This window comes from Lissotriton vulgaris, chromosome 5, assembly GCF_964263255.1.
Source record: "Lissotriton vulgaris chromosome 5, aLisVul1.2, whole genome shotgun sequence".
Lineage (NCBI taxonomy): Eukaryota > Metazoa > Chordata > Amphibia > Caudata > Salamandridae > Lissotriton > Lissotriton vulgaris.
In genome coordinates this window covers 1,187,464,438-1,187,481,807 of record NC_141693.1, presented here as the reverse complement: position 1 = coordinate 1,187,481,807, position 17,370 = coordinate 1,187,464,438, and the positions used below count along the sequence as shown (strand labels likewise).

Sequence of the window (17,370 nt, the reverse complement as noted above, 5' to 3'; positions counted from 1 at the left end):
AATGCATCCCATACAATAACAATTTCAGCACTGGCTACAATTTCTTCCAGGAACACAGGATCATGGTCCTTACATGATCACACTATTCATCATTAGCTAGAAAGGTTTGCTCAAAGCTCCACATTTTATCCTTGGGTGTAGAATTGTTTCCCTTGATCTCGATCACTAAAAGGGTTGTGATCTGAAAGTATATGTGGGGCTTTCTCTATTGTACACCCATGAAGCAGGGCATAGGAAACTAGCATGAAATCGAGTTGTACATGAACTTAATTTGGAATGGAAAAAAAAGTAAAGCCAGGATCCAATTAGTTTTGCCAATTACAGACATCGCTCAGCCCATGATCTTTACATAATGCCCGAAATACTTTAGGTTTCCTGCCACTATATGTCCAATTAGTTTCCAAGCTCGGTTTCTTAGTGGTAGGTATGTTTATGTTAAAATCACCACAGAGAACAACAAGGAGTGGCCAGACTGCAAGTTACCTGCTCGAATACTCCAAGATCATCCAGGATACTACCATAGATCGAGCAGATAGTAAATGATTCTCCAGTACTTTTTAGACATTCTGTTATAACCCATCAGCCTAACTGGTCGGCTAATGTTCGGGTAAATTGCCACCCCTCGTGTCTGGGTGTTCTGTGTTGTCCCCCCAACCAACCTGTATCCTAGTGAGTCCCAAATGTACAGTTGGGCCTCTTCTATGTGAGTCTCCTGTAAACATACTATATCTGCCTTCAGGAGTCGTACCCCTGCCACAGTGTTGCGTCTTTTCTTAGGGTCATTCATGACACTGATGTTAACGGTAGCTATACAAATTTTACCCATCAAAAATAAATGAAAATACACTTCTTATAGGACACCTCCACCTTCTGCCAGCCCCCTCCTTCCGCCCCACCTCCACCCACCTCCCACAACCTATATCTGAGGTGACCTGGCTCTTGCCGAGCCAGGATAATTTCATCCAAGTAACCACATCCTTGTCACTCCTTCAATCTTCCCACCGGTCACCCCAAAACATTAAATCACTTATTTGCTCAGCTGGTCCTATTGAGTGAGCCACAATATTAAGCTTCTGCATATTGAGAAACCACCATAACCAGATTCCCAAGTGCCTCCATGTTTGATTATGTGGGCAATCAATCAATCAATCAGTGACACTTGTAGAGCGCGCTACATACCCGTAGGGTCTCAAGGCGCTGGGGGAGGGGGAGGGGGGGTGCCGCTACTGCTCGAACAGCCAGGTCTTCAGCTTCTTCCTGAAGGAGAGGTGGTCTTGGGTCAGGCGCAGGTCGGTCGGGAGGGAGTTCCAGGTCTTGGCGGCCAGGTAGGAGAAGGACATTCCTCCTGTAGTCGCTCTTCGGATGCGGGGGACGGCGGCGAGGGCGTGGTTGGCTGATCGGAGGTGGCGTTTGGGTGCGTAGAAGTTGATCCGGCTGTTGAGGTAGCTCGGGCCTTGGTCGTGTAGGGCTTTGTGTGCCTGTTAAACCACATTCTCAGATCTACCAGAAATCTCCTTTAGATATAATTGAGCCTGGATTTCTGAAATAAAGTTGTGTGTTATCCCCCTGAAGACAATTTTTAATCGGGCTGGATTTTGCACGTAGACTTCTGCTCCCAGCTGCTGAAAAGGGGAAACAAGTTGCCTAAGTCTCCACCTCTGCTCAACGGTGGCATGATCAAAATCTGGCCTGGAGAAAAAAATCACTCCCTCATATTCCTTCTTAGCTGTTGGCTGAGCTAAGTCAAAGAGAGTCTGTCATAACAAAAACATCGAAAATATACCAGCATAGCCCTTGGCCAATCAGGGGTATTCAAAGGGCCCTTTGGGAGCATTTACGAAAACCTGTGGGCTCGCTGAATTTCCTTATCCCAGTCCCAAGTGCTCAGTTCTGGAAAGGCCCCCCTTAGTAGGGAAACCATGTATTTCCTGGGGTAATTTCCTTCGGCCCCTTATGGGATTCCCAAAAAGTGAAGAATGTTCCGGAGTTGCCTATTTTCTTGATCTTCCATTGTCCAACTCAGGCCTTTAACAATCCCTTCATGCGCATCACTGTGTCATTGGGGCTACAACATCCTTTTCCAGATTTTCGGTCTGGACTTCTACAGAGGCCATTCTATACACTATTTCCATGCCATGCATGTTCTGCCTACTTTCCTGACTGCCCCCTGCTGTTTTTTTGCAGCCAGACAAGCTCTCTGATTGCCCGTCTTCACCTCCTCCTGGAAGCTTATGATCAATTTCAGTACCAATGACAGGGAGAGATCGTTCTGTTTCCCAATCCCTGAGACCTCTCCATTGCTTGCCATAGTGATATTCCAGTCAGATCTGTGGTTTTTTATCTGCTAGAGTGGTTAGCTGTGAGGCCGAATAGTCCCATTTCAGATCCCGATACTGCCACAGTCGGATGCTGCACGCAGGTCTTTCCTCCTCCTGTTTTTTGTAAGGGGTTTCCTTTGTCCTTGTGCCTTTAAAGGGTATTCCAGCCCAAAGCTACTGTTCCAGTTGTCCTCTTCTCCTTCACTAGAGGCTGATATGCTCGCATCCAAGATCTCTGACTCATCAGTTAGAGAAAAGAACTTTTCATGCATGTAAGGAGATCTAGCCCCTAGTGACGGGGTGTTTGCTGCTTTATTCCTGACATCCGTATCCCCCGTAGGGCTCCTATTTTTATTTACTGCTTGGTTGAATTTAGCCATTTTATCGTCATTCTTGGGATCTTGAATGGGGTCTGTGTGGAGAGGATTTCCCGCATCCGGAGCGTGTTCTATGCCAGGGTATGTCAGAAGATTAGGTGTGAGTTCCAGTGCGAGGCTAGATGTGGCACCAGCCGCAGGCTGCTCCTCACTTCTGTTTACCTGTTCCACCTTCGCTTGCAGACCTACCCCAGCTGGCCAAAAAGTTCAGTAATCAGCCATTGACAGTCTTCTACATCCCAGGAGATTTTCTGTGGAGCTTTCTAGATTGTTTCTGTTTTATACACTCCCCCCCTTGCCGCTGCGCCCTTCAGTCTTTTTACCACAGGCACGATGTTCCAAAGGCATTTCCCTCCGCGTGGGGGCTGTACAACTGCTTCTGTTATGGCCGGTAGTAAGTTGAGCGCTCCTTGTTTTCGCAGCTTAATCGACGCATCCTGACATACCTAGCTATGAGGTATACTGTTGTGATAATGTTAAAGATCCGACAAAAATTTTGTTTTGCTGGCGGCGCTGGTTTCCTAATTTAGCAGGGACCGATGCTAACAGCAGCTCTTGGATCAGGGTGTTTCTGCACTGCAGGCTGATTCGGGCATAGAGAGCGCTGGAGAAAACAGCTGATCCGCAACAGGCTGCCACAGGCTGAGGGATGTAGCTGATGCCTGAGTGATTAGCTCGGATGCTGGGGGCTGCCTCGCGCTGCTTGTCCCAGAGATTCCCCGCAGATGAAGGTGATGTCGGTGTGCCACTGTTACCTCAATTTTCATGTAACATAGCAGTCGCATTCTAGCGCAGCATCGTAGTAGTTCTTTGATGACTCGACCTGAGGAGCTTCTCGAGTGAGACGTTACTCAGATGCCATCTAGCCTCCCAGCTGACACTGCTTTCCGATTCATGTTGTAAAGACTGGGTTGGGGAAGAAGGGGAGGGGAAGATTCATTCATCAGTACCAGCAGAGGAGTCAGAGATGTATGTTACAGCCATTGGACAATTCTAGATTTGTTCAGACTGTACAGAGATCACATTCATATGAGTGTTTGTAATGTTTAGGGCTCACACAATGAGGCCTTCGTGAATAGTGTTATCAATTGCATACTGCTCTGACCTCATGGTAGGTTGTATATTGTGAAAGACTACCAGGGTTTACAGTAATTAAAATCCCATTAATGTTTGTTTAATTAGTTTGAATATAAATGCCCACGAAAATATTCATATATTCTCTGTTTAGAGCTTGTAGTATATTCTGTTGTTCTTGACTCATGTTGACTAGTTATAGTATTGGATAATTTGGGAAAACGCAGAACTTTAGAATACACAAATGTTTAGATCACCTTCATCAGTGTTTGATCTCACATAAGGTACTATCAATACATGAATAGGAGATCTAGTGTCCAGGAGGTTCCACACCCACAACTCTCCAAAACAAAAATATTGTGAGGTACAAGAGAGCTAGTAATGCCACTGCCCAATTTTAAGACCTGGCACCATTGGTGTGGGTCTCCCTTCCATTTTTTGCTATGTTTTTGCTGGTCTATATGATTTAGGCACTTTGCCACTGCTGTTCAGTGCCAAAGTGCAAGTGCTACCTATTGTAAATTGTTGTAATGGATTGGTGATTCTATGATTGGCTTATTTGATTTACTTGTCAGACCCTAGTACAGTGCACCATGAGTGCCCAGGGTCAGTAAATCAAATGCTGCTGGTGGGCTTCCAACTCTGGTTGTGCCACCCACAGAAGCAGCTTGTAAAATGCAGAGCATGTGTGTAGTCTGGGACTGCCATGTTGACTTGGCAAGTGCACACACTTGCCAGTCCCTAAACCTTCCCTTTTCAACATGCCAGTCACTCCTAAGGTAGGCCCAAGGGCAGGGTGCATGCCTTGGTGTGTGTGGCATGTCCTGATAGTGAATTACAGCCAATTTTGTTTTTTATTATTGCAAGGCTATCTGTTCCCATAGGCCAGAATAGGCAGTTTGTTTATAACATCTTATAATCCTAACTGACCCTAGGAGCAAGATAGGACAATAAAGTTTAGTATGCCTGAACTCAGGGCGTTAAAATACATCTTTTAGTGTGGGTGATTTTTACATTCTGTGTTTGAAAATACCACTTTTAGAAAGTAGATATTTTCTTGCCTAATCATCCAGCATGCATCTGCTAGGTTTGTTTATTCCATGTCTGGTGTGTGAGTGACAGGGGGCTGGTGAGGGCCTTGCCTCCAGCAGTCTGATGGGCCAGGACTGGGCTGAATAGGACCTGCATTGAATAGAGAGTAGTGGAAGGAGATTTCCTTTCACTTTCCTGAGCCTTCATAGAATAGAGAGTAGGGGGAGGAGATTTCCTTTCAGCTACCTGAGCCAGGTCTGCTTTCAACAATGCTGTGCCCACCTCCTGCCAGTAAGCTGCACCAGGGAGGACCGAACTGGTTTTGGCTGGGCATAGACACTCTCTGCCTTCAGAGAACAAAGGATTTTACAATATAAATATTATGGCCCAGACTCCAGAACTTCAGATCACTTCTGGGAATCAAGACAATCCCTTTGCCAAGGAGAAGAACCGGAGAAGCTGAAGGAAGATTACTGCCCCTGTGCTTTTGCTGTTTGGGGTTGGTAAAGAACAACAGTGTTCCTAGACAACTCTTTTTTAAAAACATGTTACTATTTGTCATTTAATACATTTGAAAAAGGCACTCATGAAGAAGTAAAAGCTATAGGCCACTTCAACGTAATAAATTATATACAGTTCATTTTAATCACCGTAATAATTCAAAGCACATATAATAAATTGTAGTGCATGATACTACATTTTTCACGTACTAGACGGTTATAATCAAGAGAAAGAAAAAAAGGGGGTGTGAGAAGGTTGTGCTCAAGTGAAAAGATTGAAAAAAGGAAGGAACTGGAATTCATATGAGGATAATTTAAATCCAATAATACACAAGGGATCCAGCAATTAGTACAAAATGATCTCCCTTCAAGATTTTCTGGCCTACCCCTAAAGCCTCAGTACAATATACTTTATACAGACATAATTTTCATTTTCACATCTGTGATTCCATGATGGAGGATCAGAGGTAGGGTGTAGGCCTATTCAGGGGATTGTCCCATTGACTCCTTAAATCATGCATTTCCTACAGACAGCAGGACCAGGGCAGCAATCAGCAAGGCAGTTCCGAATCTCATCAAGGATCAGTAAATTTCACTTTTACGCATAATTATAGAGCCTGGTTAATCTATGTAAAAGTTCTTGCACGGTATAAATGCTCAGCTGAGGATACTAAAATGTTGTTTGCTTGTACATCGGGTAAGCAACTAAGTACAAACCTGAACTTAATATACACATGAACATAACTTGAGACTCATTGTACCCTGAGCAAACTGTTCATTGATAAATCCCCTTCACAGTCGAAGAGGCCCAAATGCAGCAGTGAAGACTATCCTTCGCAAATGTAAGAAAATTCCTGTTGAAGAATTTATTTTGCCTCACCTGATTCGACTTTGTCTTTGGAGTCATCAGAAGCCTTTGAAACTACAGTGAAATATCAGAAAAAAATAATGAGACAAAATCAGTGCTGCTCATGCCTACACAGCGCAAACGTGAGCTACTGGTACACAGTAATGGAAAACAAAAGGATGAGAGGCCCATGCTAAATATTCTGAGAAGACCCGGAGATTCGACCCACCAATGGAATAGCTACTAAACCACAAGCATGCTATCTAGGGGCAGATTTATGTCAGACTTGCGCCACGTTTAGGCCGCTGTTGCGTCACGCAACAGTGGCGTAAACGTTGCGCATCCCTGTGACCCATTTACAACGTGACGCATCTAGGCAGATGCCTCACGTTGTAAAGCCCTGCGCAACATGTGGGCGCTCCAGCGCAGGGTGGGCGTTCCAGGGCAGGTGCGCCTCGCAAAAATGTGGTTGAGTGAAATCTACAAGATTTCACTCAGTCACTTTTAGGCCAATGCTGCGTCAAAACCCTGCGCCTGCTTGAAGCAGGCGTAAGGCTTGATGCAGCATTGGACAGATAGGGCACCCCCGAGCCTTGCTGGAGCTGCGTCGCGCTTGCGACGCAACTCCAGCAATGAGCCGCCTTTACGGCACAGATGCGTCACGCATCTGTGCCGTTTTTGCCCCATGGTGCACCGCATTGTAAATGCGGCGCACCATGGGTGGCGGAGCTGTGGTGCACACTAACTGGCGCATCCCTGGAGATGCGCCAGTTATTGTAAATCTGCCCCCTAGTGTCTAGGTGGTTCCACACTCACAACTCTCCAAAACAAAAATATTGTGAGGGACAAGTGAGCTGCTGTCTTTCTTAGTAACAACACTGCTTAATGATGGTGCATGGTCTGCTAGTGTGAAAATGATGGTCATGTGATTCATCCTTGAAAGTATTCGGCATTGTTTGGGTAGGGCCACATTTCTATCCTACGATGAGGCCAATGGGCTCTCTGCGATTTCTTTGAACAATTGATTTTTTATTTAAATCGCATTTGCAGGTGTTAAACAAAATTAAATTAAACACAGAGCTCAGATGATGGCAAAAGTGTGTGTTTACAGTTTCAGTTTGTGAGAATAAGTATTGAGTAGCTGGATGCCAGTGCTGCACTGAAAGCTGATGTGAAATCACGTCTCGATTGCAATAAATTATTGCTGGTGGTTAGTGATATTTGTTGTTTTTATCACAAGCTTGTCATGCATCGCATGGGTTTGTAACAAGGCACTAGGTTTATGCATTCAAGGTTGGGTAATGTAAACCAATAAATATATTGTAATTCACTATGGAGTTCAGTGACCATTCTCAGGAATGAGGCCACAGTCTGATTTATTAGAACGTGCAGTGCTCTTATATGAGAGATGGGAGCAAATCATGTCATGTAATATGTGTGCGTTTTTAACACAGAGCCTGATTTAGATTTAGAGTTTATACCCAATGGAACTTGCAATACAGCGGATGGGATATCCATAACAGTTGTCATAGAGTAACTCGTCGTCCATTCTCTAAATCAGTTCCATAGACCCTGTGGTGGCTGGTAGAATTTGAAAATGGTGGGGCATAACATTAAACCATACATTTTGCATCAGTGACCAAAAATGAGTAAGTATAATCTAAAAATGCATGCAGACTGTAGCATTTGGGGAAAAAGAGCCTAGACCTTAGAGGGAGGCATGGTATTTGGTGTCTAGACAGGACTGGACTGGTACCAAGGGTTTAGATTAAAATAAACAGTTTGAACAAACAAAAGAGAAGAAGTCAGAAAACGTTGGTGCTGGGAACATTTTATGATATGGTTAATGAGTCTACCAGCACATCACTCTTGACAGATAAACAGGATAAACACGTGTATTATAACTTGACCTTAAAAATTATCCTCAAAGGAACATCATTCTGCACTTCATGTGTGACTTATTTAACCTAGTGTCTCTTTACGGCTCTGCAAAGGGATGAGGTGAAAGGCTTACAAATCATGTCATTAGAAAACACACACACACACACACATACACACACAGCCATTGAACATTTCAGCCAGGGCAATGCCTAAACTCTTTTACACAGCAAAATAAAAGCTCACCGGGCCTGCGTATGTTGACTTTCAGCCAAGAACAAAGAGACAGTGTTCAAATGGTTCACCCGGCGTTCGGCAGTCAGTCGTACAATTGCAACCCTTCTCTTGTGGTTGGTGTTCAGATTCCGCGCGGCACCCCTGGCTCTTCTAATGCACCTCCTCAGATGGTTAATGGAAACAGAAGGCTGGGCGCTCCCTGGGGTGCCACTACACTAGTGCATCTATTTTAATTATTGACACCCACTTCACTGGCAGAATGGTCTCCTGAGTGTATATAAATTCTAGCGTACAGCACCATGAAGTCAGAGAGAGGGAAAGAGACCGTGTGGCTGGTGCGAAGTCACTTTGGTCTCACACACGTGTAGGCACCCCAAACTAAAAGTGCATACCAGGAGTTTTCTATAGAACTGTGCCACACAATGCCTGTCAGCACTGACAACTGAAAGATAATGATGAAACTGGCTTGGAAAGGCTGAGCGGTGCTGGGGAAGTTGCTCTGAATTCAGACAGATGGTGCAGATAACCAGCCACATACTCACACTCATCTGGAGAAACTAACTAGGGACAGGGAATAGATTCCAGGGTTCAGCTTGCTGCATTCAGCCTCTTACCCCACCCTCTCACAACTCATCACATTGTGGGGTGGGGCCCAGTGTGGCTTGCTCCCACTTCACTCTCTGATGAGAAGTGAAAAGGTGGGTGTCTTGGCTCCAGTCCCTGATGGCCATGAAGAAGCCCCTAGAGCTGCAGGGCTTCAGCCATAAATGCCCAGGGATAAACTTTCAACCCATGTTGTCAGGGGGTAGACCTTAGTGCAGGAGGACATTTTTAAGCTGAGCTGATGACCTCACAGGCCTAAGGGCTTTGAACTCATCAGCCCAGCAAATGGTAATTGATGCAAGCCTCACTGAGTTAGCTGTGCATGTGCAGCAGAGGACTGCTTGAGGAGTTTTCTACTCAGGGTGAGTTATTATAAGTACTGCCCTTAAAGAAAATCTTTTATTTCAGAACAGTGGATTTAAACTTTTTTTTTTCAGTAAAAGCTATTTTAGAGAAGGACATAAAGGAGGTGGAGCCTGAACCCACATAGGCAAACCGCCGACGCGTAGTCCTTAAATTATATAACGTAGGACATGATTGGCACATATAATACTGGACTTTTCTATATATTCAGGGATTTTAGCTTTGATTTTCCAATTGTAAATGAACTACAAACAGTTCCAGAATGCAGTTGTAAATACGAGCTAGATTCTTAATACTCACTGGGCCAAGGATACATAAAGAGCTTAGGGGCATATTATCAAGCCTGTGCGCTAAAATTATCGCCGCTTAATCGGCCGAAAACGGCCGATAAAGCGGCGATAATTTTAGCGCACAGGCTTGATAATATGCCCCTTAGTTTTTTCAGCTTTTGAGGGACATTTTCAAAAATAGGGGCTCGCTATCCATGGGTGCCTCGAAAGCAGCAGACAGAATTAGACCAATGGCACTGCCTCCCTTTTTAACTAAAGACCCACCTATAGATTTGCTTATTGCCATGTAGCACTTGGATGTCCAGAGGAAGATCTCTTAAGTGTGAGGGCTAAGCATGTCACAAGAGAAAGGGATCCTTGATGAGATTCGGAACTGCCTTGCTGATTGCTGCCCTGGTTTAGCCTTAGTGCCACCTGCTGTCTGTAGGAAATGCAGGAGTAAATGAGTCAATGGGCCACGTGGGGACAAGCGTCAGACTGGTACCCTGCAGTACCGCCTGCATTCTCTAATGTGAGAGTTGCTGCGCAAGTAAGTGTAATAGGGATCTGTTTTTCCTTAAGTGATATAGTAAATGGATTTACTGCTACATCGAGTCTCACCAGAAATACGAAGTAGGAGACATCATGGTGTAACTATTCCCTTGAAGTTTATTACTGTATGAAAATAGAGGTGTAATTTCTTATTACAGGTGTGTTCTAATATTTGAATGTGCATTTAACTAGAAAACATCGGTGGCCATTTATTGGCAAATTACAAAGTCTTACTTAAGTATATTTAATTTTTACACGAATTATAGAGTCTGGCTCATCTATGTCAACGTTCTTGCACGGTGTAAATGCTCAGCTGAGGATCCTAAAATATAGTTTGCTTGTACATCGGGTAAGCAACTAAGAACAAAAGTGAACCTAATATACACATGAACATAACTTGAGACTCTTTTGCCTCACCTGATTCGACTTTGTCTTTGGAGACATCAGAGGCCTTTAGGGCTATAAAAAACAATAGCAAAAAAAGACCAAATCAATGTTCCTGCTCACATTCACATTGCAAACACAAGCCACTTGCACTCAATGGCGTAACACAAAACCATGAGTACCCTCTGCGAATTATGTTAAGGGAACCCTGATATGAGCCCTCACATGGCACCACCCATCAGTTACAAACATGCCTCTGAAATACTCCCACCTTCCCCTCAAAATGTCCCAAGTTTACTGAATGTGCAGGTCTAGTTTGCCGCTTCTATTAAAGGCTCAGCATATTAACAGTAGAGGGGCTTTAAAGGATCACACTGTCTTCAGATTCCTTTTGGAAGGACCGGTGAATGAGGGGCTGTGGATCACTCAGCAGTAAACATCTGACGTGTCTGAGATATATGTTGCACGCCTGGGGCAGCTGTAGATGTGTCCCGACTGTACAGAGCTCACATTATTTCGATTTTTAAATTTTTTTTAAGGCTTACTCTGTTAACCCTAAGTTGGAAGAGTTAGCAAATTCATACTGCTCTGACCACATGGTAGGATGTATTACTGTTCAAGACCGGCAGGGTTTACAGTAATTTAACGTCCATTCATTCTTTAACTGTTTAATTAGTCCAAATACAGACTTGTAAGAGTTGTTCCTTGAGTTTTTGTTAGGAGCTGTGATAAATTTAGTTGTTCGTGACTCACTTTGACCAATTCCTGTATTGGTTAGTTCGAGAGAATTCTGAACTGTCGAATAAACAAACACATATTTAGAGCACCATCCATGTTTGAGTTCACATAAAGTACTATCAACACATGAATAGATCTAGTGTCCAGGAGGTTGTACGCCCACAGCTCCCCAAGAGAAAAATATTGTGATGGATAAGTGTAGGTAAATCCCAAATACTGTTTCTTAAATACCGAATTTTAACGAATTTTAACGAATCGGTATAAAAAAATCGGTATTTGGGATGTAGGTGATAATTCGGTAAAATTTACCGAATCGGTACAATTTGGTAAATAAATACTGAACCCCCAACACCGATCAGTAAATACCGAATCGGTAAATTCCGAATCGGTAAATACCGAATCGGCTATTTCAAATCAGAAAAAACCCAGGATTCAGCCAATCAGGTGCAACCACCCCTCCTCCCAACCAGGAAGTGGCCACACCCGGGCAGGTGCAAGCAATCTGAAACTGCTGGAGAGGTTGTGAGAGCAGAGCAGAGCTTGTGAGCCACTGAAAAACTTTACTCCTGGGAAAGTGAAAAAATGGCAAGCAAAGACACAGAGAGTGAAGTGCAGAGAGGAAGAGGAAGAACAAACTCAGCACCATGGAGCTGCAGTTCCTGGTGGAGGAGGTTGTAAAGGAGCACAATAAATTGTTTGGGAAGCAGTCCCTGCTGGTGGCAGAATCTGCCAAAAGGAAGATTTGGCTGGCAATACTGTCAAAAGTTAATGCCATTGGAGTAACCACATGGGAGATTGACGACCTGAAGAAGATGTGGTACGACCTCCGGAGCTTGACAAAGCGCAAGATGGCTGTGCTCCACAAACAGGCCAACCTGACTGGAGGAGGGAAGAACAGGGAACCTGCCCTGACTGAGCTGGAGGAGCTGGTGGAGTCCATCATCGAACCAGACAGCGTCTGTGGACTGGGAGATTGAAACAGCTCAGCCCGAGCTGCCACCAGAAAAGGTAAGAAGGTAAGAAGCATGCACAGCAATCACCCCCACCCCATCCCCTTCCCCTATGTGGTAGTGTTAACCCCACAGTACAGTTAGCAACATACACCAGCAATGCATTATGGGAGATGTAGTCAAAGAAACATCTATCTTGTCAGACAGCACACCAAAAAACAAGGCATGCAACACACATCAGTGATAAGCAAGCTGAGGCAATGGCAACAGTGTTTCTGAGATCAGAATTTAATTGTATAAGCAAGGCTGCAGGACCACAGAGCTAATGTATGAATTTCTGTCCACAGACGAGACATCTTGCAGGCGTACCAAGGAGAAGGAAGGCAGTGCACCACAAAGGTAAGACACACAGGAGGCGAGTACAAGTGCAGGGAATACCACCCAGGAAACTGCTGCACCCCCAGCACAGCCAGCCTCCCAAGACCTTCCAGCGTCACCGCAGCTGCAGGCCCCCCCAGAGCGTTTTGGCTCCCCTCTACTCCTGTCCTCACCTGAACTGCTTGGGTCACCGGCTGTCACAATACCTGCAGTCCAAAAAAGCAAGAGACATGTAGTTGCCACACTAATAGAAATGGAGTCATCAGCAGGAGACGCGGTGGGGGTGAAACATCAACCGTGACCGGTGAGGACAGTACTGTCAATCAGCAGTCCAGCGCTGAGGGGGCCCGCACAGGTGTCTGACGCCGCGGTGCCAGAGACAGCAGTGAATTGCCACATGGTGAGGGTCCCAGTGTCTCCTGTGGCTTGGAGAGTAGCATGGTGAAAGTACAGCGCATGCAGGGGAAGGCCATCCAGTCGGTGCAACACCAGATGAGGCACCTGAATGAGAACATGACAAACATTGAAAGGGCATCAGCTCAATGGCGGAGGGGAGTAGAGAGATGGCTGAGGGCATGAGAGAGATGGCTGCGGGCATACGGGACATGTCCCAGTCTGTACTGCTCTTGTGCAGCAAGCTTGACCAGGACAGGGCAGCAAGGCGGAAGGAGAGGCAGCGAGCAGAACGACATACAAGGGCAGTCAACCGCCTGGCCACTGCCACTTCCCTGCTTTGCTGGCGATGTGTAAACATGCAGGAGGGACTGGCACACAGCAGCAGTGAAGTCTCCAGGGGCCTTGTGAGGGTGACAAGTGCTGTTGAGGTGCTGCTGACTGTGCAGTCAGCACATACTGTTGCTCTGGATGTGGGTAGGAGCGAGGATCGCACCAGTAGGAGCAGCATGACAACCCCCCCTATACCTGACACACGGAGGAGCAGCAGGCTCAATGGGGCTGCCACTGCCCACGCACCCAGTGAGGACAGCCAGCCAATGTCAATCGGCACCGGTAGGCGTGGCCGCAAAAACTGACACTGCCCAACCTCCCTGACCTGGAATGGGTGAAGTAACCCAGGACTTCCAGAATGGATTGCCATAAAATTGGCTGTGCATATTTGTGCCTATGTGTACTGGTGTAGTGCCAAAAAATTAAACTACGTTGTGTACATACTGCACATGGCTGTGTCTCCTTATTTACTTAGAAGTAGTTGCCTGTGATCTCTGCCCATCTCTGTCTCCCATCTGTTGCTGGCGCCACTCCTGCTGTGTTGGGCTCAGGCTGTGCACATTCATCATTGTGGTCCTCATAATCACTTAATTCCACTTCTGTTCCTTTCTTTGTAGCAAGGTTGTGCAACATTGCACAAGTTGCGATGATCTTAAAGCAGATGAGGGGTGAGTACTGACGAGCACCTCCACTTTTGTGGAAGCAGTGGAACCTGCTCTTTAACAGCCCAAAGGTGCGCTCCACAACGTTGCGAGTAGATTTGTGTGCCATGTTGTATCATCTCTCACTCTGGTTTGATGGGTTCAGGTAGGGTGTCAGGATGAAAGAGCGGATGGCATATGCGCTATCGCCTATAGGGAAATGCGAGAGCCATTAATCACATGTGCAACAAAACAAACATCTGCAATATCTATCAGGGTGTGTCACAATGTTTTACCTAGCAGGTATCCTTCTCCGAATTCCCCCGCTGTCAGGCGTGTGTAGATCCCAGATGTAGGAGTCGTGGGTGCTTCCTGGGAATTTGGCCACGATGTCTGTGATTATGTTGTTGGCATCACAGATTACCTGCACATCTATTTAATGGGTGAACTTTCTGTTCCTGTACATGTATTCTGTGGCTGCAGGTGGGCAGATTGGGATGTGTGTGCCAATAATGCAGCCGATCACATGTGGGAAGTTTGCCATTTGGTAGAAGTCTGTCTTGGTCTTTAACAGTTCCGCATGAGTGTCAGGGAAGCTGATGTAATGATGCATTCTCTGCATCATGGCCTCCAGGAACTTTCTGAAGAAACGGGACAGGCAGCTCTGGGACACCCCACCTACTGCAGCTATCACCCCCTGGTAACTGCCAGATGCAAGCAGGTGTAGGCTACGGAGCACCTGCACATGTGGTGGTATGGCGTGCGCCCTTGGTGTTGGGTGCTCCAGGAGTGGGTGCAGGTCCCTTATCAAGTCCAGCGTGGTATGGGGGTGTAGCCTGTACCTTTCATGGATCTCTGCCTCAGTAAGTTGAAAGAGTGTGATCCGCTGTTTGTAGACTTGCTCCTCCCGTCTCCAGATCCTCTCTCCTGCTGCCTGTAGCCGTAGCCGCCTTGCTATCACATAGAATGCTGCCATTCTGGTCACACTGTTGCATTTTGGGGCCTATTTTATGGCCTGCACCTGGTTACCACATGCTTTCAATCCATGGTAATTACCGACTCTTAAATACTGAATTTCAGGCAATTCGGTATTTTAGACGTTCCCTACATCTCAGATCTCATCTTTACCGTTTCTTATTTACCGATTCTGTAAATACGAATTCGGTAATTACCGGTTCGGTATTTCTGGTTCGGTAAATATGAATCGGTATTTACCGAATCCTTATTTTTGGCCTCCTACATCTCAAAGGCCAAAATACCAGTTGGTAACGGCTGATTTACCGAATTTAGGCCGTTATCGACCGGTATTTAGCTACCTACAAATGCCCATGGTGTCTTAGTGCATGAACTGCTAGCGTGGATGTAGGAGATGTTTCGTTGAAATTACTCTCCTTTAAAAAAAATATTCCATGGAAGTCGAAATGTTATTTCTTTAAAATTGTGTGTTGTTATGTCAGAATGTGCACGTAATTAGAGTAAATGGGGGGACACAAATTGAGTGATTACAACTTCCTACTTAGTATAAATCTCATTTGCGGTCTGGGAATGTAAAGTCGGGTTCATTTTTCAGGAGGCCTGTAAGAGGATATTTAGTGAGCCGTGAATACTAGGATATAATGTACATGTCAACTGTAAACCAATAAAGCATTTCATGTTGAAAGTGAATCTGGTAGACACATGAGCATAACATATGACTCAGCGTAGCCTGAGCAAACTGTTTATGAAAAGGACTCCTTCAGAATCCTACAAACCTATGCTACGTTTCTCAGTAAAGACCATCATAAATAAAAAATACAGTGGATCAGTATCCTTTGACTCACCTGCATCGATTTTGTCAATGGCTACTTCCGATGTTTTAGCATCTATGGAGAAATATTATGAAAGGTTTACACAAGATCACGGCCACTGCTTACGTGCACAGTGCATGCATGAGTAACTAACACACATTGAGAGAACAAACAATAATGAGAGCCCCATGCTTAATATGTTGAGGAGCCCCTGAAATTCACACCACTCATGGCATAAATCCTCATGTACAAGTATGCCACTCACCTCCTCCCACCTTCTCCAAACATTTCTCGGGATTAATGAATGTGTAGCTCTGGCTTGCTCATCACTTTGATGTGCTCGAAGTATTAACAGCAGAGGAAAACTGAAGGTGGGCAGTATTTTCCAATGCTTTTTTGAAGGACTGATTAATAATGTGCCAAAATGCCTTAATTCATCAGTGCACAACAGAGGTGGCAGGGATGTGTGTTACTCCCCTCGGACAGCTTTAGATATTTACAAATTGTACAGAGCTCACATTATTACGAGTGGCTTTGCAGTTTAGGACTGCACAATTAGCAATGTAGGAGTGTGTTCTTCCCAAAGTTGGCAGTCTTAGTTATTGCATTCTTCTCTGGCCTCACAGCATGGTGTATATCTTTTAAAACTGCCTGAACTTACAGTGATTACACTCTTTTTCATGGAATAATTTTTTTTAAATGAGCATACATACGATTCTCCTTGAGAGCTATCTTTCTATTTTCTGCTTTCCGCTGTGCTATTTTCTGTTGTCCTTGACTCACCTTGACTAACTGCCATACTGGAGGGCCTGGGAGCATTCTGAGCTGTAGAATAATTAAAATAAAGGTGAGCACATTTATCATTGTTTGATTCCACAATAAGTACTATAAGCACGTGACAGTACATCTAGTGGCCAGGAGGTTCTGAACCCACAGCCTTGAAAAATTAAATAAATAATAAAGCCACCTCTTATGATGATGGACAGTGTGCTTGTGTGGAAGGCTTTGCTATATTTGCTGATGTTGCTACATGGTAATGCATGATCACATATAAAACTTTTTGGAGGAGTTCGACTGCTTAGATTGAATATTGCGAATGGGTAAAAACAGTGGTGCGTTTTGACTCCTCTGCATTTTTTCTAGAATGCAGCACAAGTGGAAAGAGGAAAAAACTAGGAGAAATGTGAACATTTATCCTTGTTACGCCTGCTTTGGAGAGGCATACGTTTTTGGTACTGCTCCAGGTTTATGAGATGATGTAATTCTGGGGGATTATCAAAATCCATGGGTGTTGAATGGGACACCCACACCAAAGGCCCATGAAACGCCTCCTTGACATAGAGTAAGACAAGGCAGCGCTTTGCGCTGCCTTCCCTTACTCCATATCTGAGGCCATGCAAAGCCACGCAGGATGGCTTTGCGTCGCCTCCTAGATATGATTGAGAGGCCTGCGCCACCGGTTCATCATAAAAAGTGACGATCCGGCGGCACATGCCTCTTGTAAATGAGGGCCTAAGTCTATTAGCCGCCTCACCTATGCCAATGAAATAGTCTAATTTTTACTAACCCCAAGGGGTCCCCAATTTCAACTGTCAAGGCTATATGAATTTAATAAACAGAATGATATACAAGTCAATTGTGATTAGACAAAAAATATGTTATTTGGTAACACTGCAATCATACAAGGCTGGAGCTTTGCAATGAAAACATAGGGCT

At 45.0% G+C, this 17,370-nt stretch overlaps 1 protein-coding gene across 1 annotated transcript in view; it reads right to left on the bottom strand.

The window, feature by feature from the left end:
* LOC147712245 (scavenger receptor cysteine-rich domain-containing protein DMBT1-like) overlaps positions 1-17,370 on the bottom strand; it is a 283,837-nt gene that overhangs the window by 226,455 nt on the left and 40,012 nt on the right. The window contains exons 2-5 of the mRNA XM_086922978.1: positions 16,438-16,479; positions 15,688-15,729; positions 10,468-10,509; positions 6,182-6,223 (exon numbers count right to left, since the gene is read on the bottom strand). Of these exons, the coding sequence (XP_086779104.1) occupies positions 6,182-6,223; positions 10,468-10,509; positions 15,688-15,729; positions 16,438-16,479 (168 nt within the window). The remainder of the gene's footprint in view (positions 1-6,181; positions 6,224-10,467; positions 10,510-15,687; positions 15,730-16,437; positions 16,480-17,370) is intronic.